The 11,819-nt window shown below is 39.0% G+C and overlaps 1 protein-coding gene across 1 annotated transcript in view; it reads right to left on the bottom strand.

Moving 5' to 3' along the window:
* Positions 1–1,893: 1,893 nt before the first annotated feature.
* The window catches only part of LPL (lipoprotein lipase), a 29,607-nt gene continuing 19,681 nt past the window's right edge, over positions 1,894–11,819 (bottom strand). Inside the window, exons 9-10 of the mRNA XM_060015114.1 lie at positions 6,024–6,128; positions 1,894–3,874 (exon numbers count right to left, since the gene is read on the bottom strand). Coding sequence (XP_059871097.1) covers position 3,874; positions 6,024–6,128 — 106 coding nt within the window. The 3' untranslated portion in view covers positions 1,894–3,873. The remainder of the gene's footprint in view (positions 3,875–6,023; positions 6,129–11,819) is intronic.

Here is an 11,819-nt window from a genome sequence, read left to right as displayed (position 1 = left end):
CTCCACTCCCACACACACATATATACACAATGACCAGTACTCAGCCAAAGACTCAAGGGGAACCCTCAGCTGAACTCCAGAGTTCATTATGAAATGATAACTATGGTAAGTCTAGTAATCATCTGTTCTCATACAAAGTTACTACAATATTATTGATTGTATTCCTTAATCATTTGACACTTAAAGAGTGGAAATGAGAACAATCAGGTACAGATACTGCATTTCTGAAGTTAATTGGCACAGTTTGAATGCTAATAAGGTAGGTTAGAAGCTTGGGTTATCCCAGAAGTAGCTGATAAGCATACCTTATTGGATGGTGTCATTCAGATATAATAATTCTGTGTTCCAAAAGACTTTCCCTAATGAACAAAACAGAGGCTGTGTCTAGAACATTAGTAACTAACTGTCTAAATTTCTTAAGAGGTCATTACAGATTTTATAAAACCATACTTATTTTAGTTTAAGTTAACTAGAAAAACAAAATGTATAATCCATAACACTTTTTTTTTTTTTTTTTTGCAGTACGCGAGCCTCTCACTGTTGTGGCCTTTCCCATTGCAGAGCACAGGCTCTGGACGCACAGGCTCAACGGCCATGGCTCACGGGCCCAGCCGCTCCGCGGCATGTGGGATCCTCCCAGACCGGGGCACGAACCTGTGTCCCCTGCATCGGCAGGTGGACTCTCAACCACTGCGCCACCAGGGAAGCCCAATCCATAACTCTTTAAATGAAGAACGTGTGGGCCAAGAAGTCAAACTAATTGCAAGCCATTCTGAGTCCCAGAAGGGCAATCCCTGCTCTAGAAATTGATGCAGGAGTACTAAGAAGTACTGATTGTTCTAAGAACCAATCCTTACTTAGTTACATGGATGGGCTATATGTTGTTCTTTTTCTTTTTAATTAATTAATTAATTTATTTATTTTTGGCTGTGTTGGGTCTTCATTGCCTGCCGCACACGGGCTTTCTCTAGTTGCAGCGAGCGGGGGCTACTCTTTTTTGCAGTGTGCGTGCTTCGTACTGCGGTGGCTTCTCTTGTTGAGGAGCAAGGGCTCTAGGTACATGGGCTCAGTAGTTGTGGCTCGTGGGCTCTACAGCGCAGGCTCAGTAGTTGTGGTGCATGGGCTTAGTTGCTCCACGGCATGTGGGATTTTCCCAGACCAGGGTTCGAACCAATGTCCCCTGCATTGGCAGGCAGATTCTTAAGCACTGAGCCACCAGGGAAGTCTCCTTCTTTTTTAAGTCTTTACTGAATTTTGTTACAATATTGCTTCTGTTTTATGTTTTGGTTTTTTGGCTGTGAGGCGTGTGGGATCTTAGCTCCCTGACCAGGGATCAAACCCACATTCCCTGCATTGGAAGGTGAAGTCTTAACCACTGGACTACCAGGGAAGACCCTGTATGTTGTTCTTTCTCATTATCAAGACAATTCAAAGAAAAGGTCTAAAAATGCACCCTCTCATCCCAAATAATTCATTTTATTGCACAAATGCCACTGACTTTGTAGCTAATGGTCAGACCTCAGAAATAGAAACACTATTCCAGAAAATGGTGAAAGATATTTTTATATTAATCTAACATTTTACTTGTGAAAAAGTATCTGGCAGGCAAGGAAAGTCCTGTATCATTTTTTTTTTTTTTTAGGAAAAATTCCGTATCATTTTTCTCTATAATTTAGGAAAAATTCTGTATCATTTTTCTCTATAATTTAAAGGATCTCTAAGACTTTGTACACATGTAAATATAAAAAAATAAAATATAATATGCACTGTAATTTTTAGAAGCTATATTTTTTACTAAACATAGGATTACTCAGTAAAAATTTGCTTAATGAATCTGCCCTAAGAATAAATTTCTTTTTGGAGGGGTTTAAATGATACAAAGTAATGACTTAGTATTGTAATAAAATTTCATAAATTTTATTAAAAGCAGATTCCATTTCTTCACATAGTTAAGTAAGTTTTGTGTTTTTTTAAGCCCATTTTATTGTATTACTTCATAAGAGTAAGTTTGCTCAGTGAGACTGTCACTGATAAAGACATGTACAAAGTTAGCACCAAACAGCTATAAATGCAGATAGCCACAACGACCTTTCCAATATGTACAAACTCCCTTTACACATACACACATATATTTACAGCTAATAAATAACATTTAAAGCGAAAGCATTGCTAATATATATAGTGAAGTCTGTAGAAGCCAGAGTTCCCAGGGGCATACACTGATTTGATTCATATTTTCTAAAGTTGATGCACCCTTGCTCAAAACCCAAATCCAGAGAATTAATGAATTAACAATAAAGGGTGATGCCAACAACATGTCGCACAACATTTTATTTTTAGAGAGAATTCATTCCAAGCTGGCTGATGTCAATCACAACATTCATCCTATTTTGTACAGGCAAAACCATATTTCTCAGATGAAGGGCTTAAGTTCTGGCACCACTGGAACAATTTCTACTCCAATATGTTCCAATACATCTCTTGATCATTTACCTTCCAAGCCACGCTGAGGAATAATCATACATGTGGGGCTTCATATGTGAATATGTGTTCAGACACCCACACACATTCACAGTTTGGATTCCCAGCAATAGCCTCTGAGATATTTGACTTCTTTATCATTTTATAATAATATATAGAAAAGCATTCTGAAAATATGAGATCTAGTTTATAAATAATTGTTCACTCACTCTTGACTAGTTGTTAAAAACAACAACTCTCATGATATTCCATGTGATTATAACAATGGAGGATCCTTTTAACTGCCCACGATGGTTTTAAGCACTGCCTATGAATATATCCTGTAACTCTTCTATTTCTTTACTTAGTAAAAACAATCCTTGTCTAAAATTTGTAAGCGTTTGCATGATGCAAAATTTGACCTTGAACACATATTTTCTTATCAAAATTAGGGAAGAAAGAGACATGCTCAAAGTCTGACTGAAGCATGGCTGAAATAAGCCTAAAATTAAATAGTAACCATCATATATTACAGGACTTCAAATCAATGAATATAATTTTAAAAATCTGATAATAAAATTATTGTTTCATTTTCTTTCTCTGTAGTTAAAATTATGTGTAAGCTGATGATAACAGGCTCATTTTAAATGCCTATCCAGGGAAATTTGTTAAAATATAATCTTGAGACAAAGCAAGAAAAGGAAGGGGAAAGACTAAGCCATAAACAGTAAAGCCTATTAAGATTTAATTGATCTCAATATTATATGTCCTTTAATTTGTAACTTTTTTATGACGCGGCCAACCGCAGGGAGTATTTAAAGCTTTAGTGCTTTATCAACTCTATTCTCCTTTCCTCTCTCCAAGTCACTAGTTCCTGGTTAACTCCTGGGCTACACCCCAATGGCAAGAGAATCATTCCAAGAAAGGAGGTATTTTGACTGATAAGTAAATGGGTCCGACTCATGCCACAAAAAATCACTTTCTATATTTAGACTTGGAGAAAACTTTGAAAAGGTTATCAGTCTAGAAAATGCAGAATTCCAATTAAAATGCGAGGTTCTAATCAATTTTAGGCTATGGCTAAACTTACTATATGAAGAGGTCTGATTATTTTACCGTGAGCCCAAACAATTCTTATTTCTTTCTCAAAGGACAGAAGGCAGTGCTTTTCATATCTGCTATTTTTTAATGTTGAAAGATGTGCTATTTGGCCACTCTACTCCTCAAATTGAATTAGCCACTTTTCAGTATTTGAGACTGTCTCCTAAAATAACTAACAAGGCTATAGAGCTGGGATTAATACTTAGGAAAGTCCACCTTTAACCACCCAAAGCAGTGGGCGTCTTTTGTAAAAGTTACTTCATTCTTCATAGAATTCATAGGCTGTTCTTTCTTCTGTAGATTTTCCCACTTTCTGAGAGAAAACAGAGGAAGAACGGCAATTTATTACCTGCTTAGTGTTTTATAACCCTTCCGCCCTCCCCCCACTACCTTCATGGTGAAAAAGTAGTCACCTGGAAGTTCAGAACAAAGGTTGTGAGAATAAACTGAATCAGAGGAAGTGGCAGGCTCATAGCAATAAAAGACACTCTAATATATACTTAGCCATGTCCTGATAAGCAGTATCATTTTCAGAAGACTGAACCAAATGATTTCAAAATTTAGGAAGATTGCTTCCTTCTAAAACTTGTTAAATAAAATACCTATTTTTTCTTTCCTTGGGCATTCTAACGAGTTATATCAGAAAGTGAGAGAAAGAGAAGCTTTTATTTGATTGATTAATTTAGTCACAGAGGCGACAAACTGCAGAGGGTTATTAGTCTGATTCATAATTACCTCCTAGATAAAGATCAGATGTAAAACAAAAAAAAGCTCTCTAAATATATGTTGTTCCAGTAGTCTTATAATCAGATGAGGAATGTATCATAACTATCTCAGATAAAGTCTTATAACTTATATAAATAATATGACCAATATGACCAGAAATACTTTATAAACAGCTGGAGTTATTTCCTAATTTTTCGAGTTTTGTTTTTAAATTCACATTATATGATTAGAGTTGTGGATGATTTGGAGAGAATGTATGCAGAGGTGTGTTTGTGTATGTTTATAGGTAACGTAAAAGCAATGTATAAAACTTCATATAGGAGCTCCTTTCAAAGAGTTAAAGCAAGTGTGAAATTGCCTCAGATTTGTGATGAGGAAAAACAAAGCAATGAAGCTCTTAGTAGAAGTCTCCACTTCGATAAATATTCAGTTATTCTCCCTGGCTCAATACCAGTAGCTACTCTCTATTTCAAGTTTATCTTGAGTGCTCTTACATTAATGTTTTCAATCCAGATGGCTTCATCTTGTCACTCAAAGTACATATGTCATAATGCCATTATGTAAAAAAATATAAATATTACATGTGCATAGAGAAAGTCTGAAAGGATATAAATTAAAATGCTAGTTGGGGGTTGTCCCTGAGTGATAGTTACAATGATTTTATTATCTTTTTGCCTATTTTCTCTAATCTATTCAAAATCCATAATTATCCATGGATAAACTATCTTATAAAATGGAAATTAAAAATAATAGAGATATTCCACATTAGGGTCTTTAATATACTTTTTTTGATTAGAAAATTCTTATTCTGTACTTTCGTCTATAAATGTAACTGGGAGAAGACAAACCGAAAGCAATTGGCTTTTCTATTTCCAGATGATGTTGTGACCAACTTTTCCCATTGTTTCTTATATCACTGGCTTCTATGATATAATATGATATGATCTAAGCTTTCCCCCTTTATACCTATAAGCCATCAGCACTTGGCTTCTGGCAGTGGAATGAGTGGAGGAATGAAAGTGGCACACTTTGGGAATTCAGGAGGGGATGGGGAAGGTCACATGTTCAGTTTCTACTTAGTACTGACACTCTGGAATGATTCAGCTGACAGCTGCCATGTGGATTAGCCTTAAAGGTCAGGTAGAAAAGAGCCAGGCAGTTGTTTTGAGATGGAAAAGAGAACCATCTCCTAAACTCTAAGTCCACTAGCTTTCCGTCTTTGGGGGTTTTGAGATGGAGGCTTGGTGGCTGCCCCTTTGGCTCTCTGTCCTGGAATCTGCTGGCACTTGGAGAATCAAGGAGGACTCGGGCTGCAGCTAATGTTCTGCTCCCCCGGGTACATCCTGGGAGGAACTGCACTCACAGCCGCAATCACGGCTACTAACTTGTGTTGTATCCACTGCACATGGGGTCTGTAAATGGGGCAGTACAGGAAAAAGCAGAAGTGAAGATTTTGTGGTAGTTCAAGATGTAAAATAAAATCTAAAAAGTGCACCTGGGGTGAAGGGCAGAGCTGGCAGAAAGAACAGAAAGAAAAAGAAAATAGAGGAAGTACTGCCAAAAGCAAATGCACGGGTCTAATGTGTATGCAGGAGGCCTGAGAAAGGCCGCCCGAAGGCTCTGATCACAAGACTCAGTCCAAGCCTTTAGTGCAGGGCTGAAGGGTAATGCATGAAGCAGCATCCCTCAGAGAGCAAGTTCAAGATACCCAGACAGGCTTAGCCCATGATGCTCACCAGCCAGACTTTCTATTCAGAGACTTGTCATGGCATTTCACAAATATCACAGGTGACTTTCCTTTCTGCAGATGAGACATCTTCTCCCTGGAACAGAAGATCACCCTGTGGAAGAAAATGGACGTGAGCACACCATATTGGAACAATAAAAATGTTCAAAAATAAATGGTTCAGTCAGGGCTGTTTGAATCCTACATAATCGTTCTGACTGTTTTGATATTTCCAATAATTACCTGTTTATACTCAGGCCATTCACGTCAGCAACACATCCGAATCAGAGGGTTATCTGAGGGCTTAACCCACTGTCCAGCAGTAAAGCTAGTTCATCAGTACAGACAGGCACACAGACAGCACAGACAGCCTGGAACAGGCTTAAAATCACAATATTTTCACCAAAAAATGATACAAGATCAATTTTACCACTTCTTAGTGTCTGCATTAGGGAATTCACAAACTAGCCTTCACCTGGCCCTGCTGGAAAAACAAATACTCTGTATAGCCTCTCCATTCACAACCTCTTTTCCCCCCTTTTGGTTATAAAAGAAAATGACAAAAGAGAAATACATTATCAACACTTATTTATTTATTCATTGATCATGCCTCGTGGCTTAGGGGATCTTAGTTCCCCAGCCAGGGATTGAACCCAGGCCCTCCACAGTGAAAGCACTGAGTCCTAACCACTGGACCACCAGAGAATTCCTTATCAATCCTAATTTAAAGAGTCATTTTATTTACAATAATAGTATACTACAGTTTGCAAAATCTCTGTACATTTAGTATAAAATTTGAAATCTTATGGGGCTCTCTATGCAATTCATTTTATCTATGTGGAGTGGGGTTGGGAAGAGAGGATGAGATTATCTTGGAATCTTGTCCTTCTTGAAGAGGTTAGTTTTAATCTTTGAATGTCCAAGTGGCATCTCTGAGGTTCTCTGCATAACTGTTTTGTGCTTGCAAGAATCAGTGCTAAATGAGAAGCTGAGATTCTTGACTTCTAATCTCAACTCTCACTCAATGACTGTGGCAATTCAGAGTTTAGGTTTTCTTTCCATAAAATGCAGAGATACCATTACTTCCCTAGTATGACAATAAAATAACACACCTAAAAAATGATAGGTGTAATTATCTAGGTAATGTAGTTTTAAAGACAAAGCTTACTAAAGTTTCACCTGAACATTGGAGGCTCCATAAATACTATTTCTAGGTAATAACATTAGAGTGAATGAAAATGAATGGAGAGGGGCGGAGTCGAGAGGGGCGGAGTCAAGATGGCGTACTAGGAGGACACGGAATTCGCGTCTCCTCACAACTAGGGCACCTACCAGGCACCGGTGGGGGACCACGGACACGTAAGGGGACTGGAGGAGCCCCCAGCGACCAGGTAGAAGCACGGAGAATGGGGGGAGTGAAGGGGGATGAGAAGTGGAGGCGGGATGGGACTGGCGCCCCTGAAGGGCGGCTGGGGGAGGGGAAGGGATCCCATGCTGGAAGGGGTAAATTGGGGAACCACTGGGGGGCAGAGGATCAAAAGGAAGCGTGGCCAGGTTTCCTCTGCCCACTTGGACCCCGAGGAACCTGCTGAGATCCTGGGCCTGAGCCTCTACCCACCGAGGCCCCCTCCAGCCATGCTGGCCCTGAGCGAGTGGGAGGGTGAGAAGGGGGAGCAAAAACAAAGGCCGGACCTCCGGCACCCCTGAGGGGTGGCTGGCGGAGGGGAGAAGTTCCTACACCATAGGACCCACCCACGGTTAGAGGGTCCAGTGGGGTGGGGGAGACCCCGTGGGAGACGGTGGTCGTGGGACATGAAGGAATGGAAGGGAACGCAGCCAGTGCTTTCCCTGTCCACTTAGAAAATGGGAAGCCTGTTGGGCTTGCGGGCCTAATCCTCTGCCCTTGGAGCCTCCCTCCTGCCGTGCAGAACCTGAGCCCCACCCCTACACCCCCAACCAGGGCCCCACCTCTACACTCTGAGGGCCCCTCCAATGTGCTCAGCCTAAACCCCACCCACACACGCTCACTCAGGGCCTTACCTCCAAACTCCAGAACCCCACACTCCAGAGGCCCTCCTTCCAACGTGCTGCCTCTCCCCTTCTGTGCGCTTCCTAGGCAGAGGCCCCGCCCCAGGCTTGAACATCACCCCGCCTAGGTCCCGCCCCACGCTCAAGCGTCAGTCCCCCACCAGCCTAAGTACCGCCCTACCCAAAACCCCGCCCCTGCCTAACTTCCACCCCCTGCCTAAATTCCACCCCCATAGCCAAGGCTTTTTTTTTTTTTCTGTGTGGTTTTATTTTACCTTGTTGCAGTTGTTTCAATTATAGTTTTATTTTTCCTAATATATTTTTTATCTTTCTAATTTTATTTTTTTTTATCCTTTGATATGGTACTGCTCCTTCCTTTCTTTCTGATTTCTTTTTTTGTTTTTAACCATGCCACAAAGCTTGTGAGATCTTGGTTCCCAGGCTGGAGGTCAGGCCTGAGCTCCTATGGTGGGAGCTCCGAGTCCAAACCACTGGACTAACAGAGAACCCCAGACCCCAGGGAATATTGATTGGACTGAGGCCTCCTGGATGTCCTCATCTCAGCAACAAGACCTGGCTCTATCCAACTGCCTGCAAACTCAAGTGCTGGACGTCTCAGGCCAAACAACCAGTAAGACAGGAATACAGTACCACCCATCAAAAAGAGAGAAAAAAAAAAAAAAAGAAATGACAAAAAAATATGTTACATACAAAGGAGCAAGGTAAAAACCTATAAGACCAAATAAATGAAGATGAAATAGGCAATCTACCTGAAAAAGAATTCAGAGTAATGATAGTAAAGATGATCCAAAATCTTGGAAACAGAATGGAAAAAATACAAGAAACATTTAACAAGGATCTAGAAGAACTAAAGAGCAACGAGTGATGAACCACACAATTACTGAAACTAAAAATACTCTAGAAGGAATCAATAGCAGAATAACTGAGGCAGAAGAACGGATAAGTGAGCTGGAAGATAAAATGGTGGAAATAACTGCCACAGAGCAGAATAAAGAAAAAACAATGAAAAGAATTGAGGACAGTCTCAGAGACCTCTGGGGCAACATTAAATGCACCAACATTTGAATTATAGAGGTCCCAGAAGAAGAAGAGAAAAAGAAAGGGGCTGAGAAAATATTTGAAGAGATTATACTTGAAAACTTCCTTAACATGGGAAAGGAAATAGTCAATCAAGTCCAGGAAGCACAGAGAGTACCATACAGAATAAACCCAAAGAGAAACACACTGAGACACATATTAATGAAACCATCAAAAATTAAATACAAAGAAAAAATATTAAAAGCAGCAAGCGTTTGTGTTAACATACAAGGCAATCCATATAAGGTTAACAACTGATTTTTCAGCAGAAACTCTGCAAGCCAGAAGGGAGTGGTAGGACATATTTAAAGTGATGAAAGGGAAAAACCTACAACCAAGATTACTCTATCCAGCAAAGATATCATTCAGATTTGACGGAGAAATTAAAACTTTTACAGACAAGCACAAGTTAAGAGAATTCAGCACCACCAAACCAGCTATATGACAAATGCTAAAGGAACTTCTCTAGGCAGGAAACACAAGAGAAGGAAAAGACCTACAAAAACAAACCCAAAACAATTAAGAAAATGGTAATAGGAACATACATATCGATAATTACCTTACACATAAATGGATTAAATGTTACAACTAAAAGGCAAAGATTGGCTGACTGGATACAAAAACAAAACCCGTATACATGCTGCTTACAAGACACCCACTTCAGACCTAGGGACACATACAGACTGAAAGTGAAAGGATGGAAAAAGATATTCCATGCAAATGGAGATCAAAAGAAAGCTGGAGTAGCAATTCTCATATCAGACAAAATAGACTTTATAACAAACACTATTACAAGAGACAAAGAAGTACACTACATAATGATCAAGGGATTAATCCAAGAAGAAGATATAACAATTATAAACATTTATGCACCCAACATAGGAGCACCTTAATACATAAGGCAAATGCTAAAAACCATGAAAGGAGAAATCGACAGTAACACGATAATAGTAGGAGACTTTTAACACCCCACTTTCACCAATGGGCAGATCATCCAAAATGAAAATAAATAAGGAAACACAAGATTTAAATGACACATTAAGCAAGATATTCTTAATTGATATATATAGGACATTCCATCCAAAAACAACAGAATACACTTTCTTCTCAAGTGCTCATGGAACATTCTGCAAGATAGACCACATTTTGGGTCAAAAATCAAGCCTTGGTAAATTTAAGAAAATTGAAACCATATCAGGTATCTTTTCTGACCACAACGCTATGAGACTAGATATCAAGTACAGGAAAAAAACTAAAAATTACAAACACGTGGAGGCTAAACAGTATGCTACTAAATAACCAAGAGATCACTGAAGAAATCAAAGAGGAAATTAAAAAATACCTAGAAACAAATGACAATGAAAACAAGATGACCCAAAACCAATGGGATGCAGCAGAAGCAGTTCAAAGAGGGAAGTTTATAGCAATACAATCCTACCTCAAGAGACAAGAAACATCTCAAATAAGCAACCTAACCTTACACCTAAAGCAATTAGAGAAAGAAAAACAAACAAACAAAAAAAACCCCAACGTTAGCAGAAGGAAAGAAATCATAAAGATCAGATCAGAAATACATGAAAAAGAAATGAAGGAAGCACTAGCAAAGATCAATAAAACTAAAAGCCAGTTCTTTGAGAAGATAAACAAAATTATTAAACCATTAGCCAGACCTATGAAGAAAAAAAGGGAGAAGACTCAAACCAACAGAATTAGAAATGAAAAGGGAGAAGTAACAACTGACACTGCAGAAATACAAAGGATCATGAGAGATTACTACAAGCAATGATATGCCTATAAAATGGACAACCAGAAAGAAATTGAAAAATTCTTAGAAAAGCACAACCTACCGAGGCTGAACCAGGAAGAAATAGAAAATATAAACAGACCAATCACAAGCACTGAAATTGAAACTGTGATTAAAAATCTACCAACAATCAAAACCCCAGGACCAGATGGCTTCACAGGTGAATTCTATCAAACATTTAGAGAAGACCTAACACCTATCCTTCTCAAATTCTTCCAAAATATAGCTGAGGGAGGAAGACTCCCAAACTCATCCTATGAGGCCACCATCGCCCTGATACCAAAACCACACAAAGATGTCACAAAAAAAGAAAACTACAGGCCTATATCTCTGATCAACATAGATGCAAAAATCCTCAACAAAATACTAACAAACAAAATCCAATAGCACATTAAAAGGATCAAACACCATGACCAGCTGGGATTTTTCCCAGGAATGCAAGAATTCTTCAATACATGCATATCAATGAATGTGATACACCATATTAACAAACTGAAGAATAAAAACCATATGATCAACTCAATAGATGCAGAAAAAGCTTTTGACAAAATTCAACACTCATTTATGATAAAAACCCTCCAGAAAGTAGGCTTAGAGGGAACTTACCTCAACGTAATAAAGGCCATATATGACAAACCACAGCCAACATCGTTCTCAATGGTGAAAAAATGAATCCATCTCCTCTACGATCAGGAACAAGACAAGGTTGCCCACTCTCACCACTATTATTCAACATAGTTTTGGAAGTTTAAGCCACAGCAATCAGAGAAGAAAAAGAAATAAAAGGAATCTAAATCAGAAAAGAAGACGTGAAACTGTCACTGTTTGCAGATGACATGATACTATACATAGAGAATTCTAAAGATGCTACCAGAG

Source organism: Delphinus delphis, chromosome 6 (assembly GCF_949987515.2).
Source record: "Delphinus delphis chromosome 6, mDelDel1.2, whole genome shotgun sequence".
Classification (NCBI taxonomy): domain Eukaryota; kingdom Metazoa; phylum Chordata; class Mammalia; order Artiodactyla; family Delphinidae; genus Delphinus; species Delphinus delphis.
This window is presented reverse-complemented; position numbering and strand designations above follow the sequence as displayed.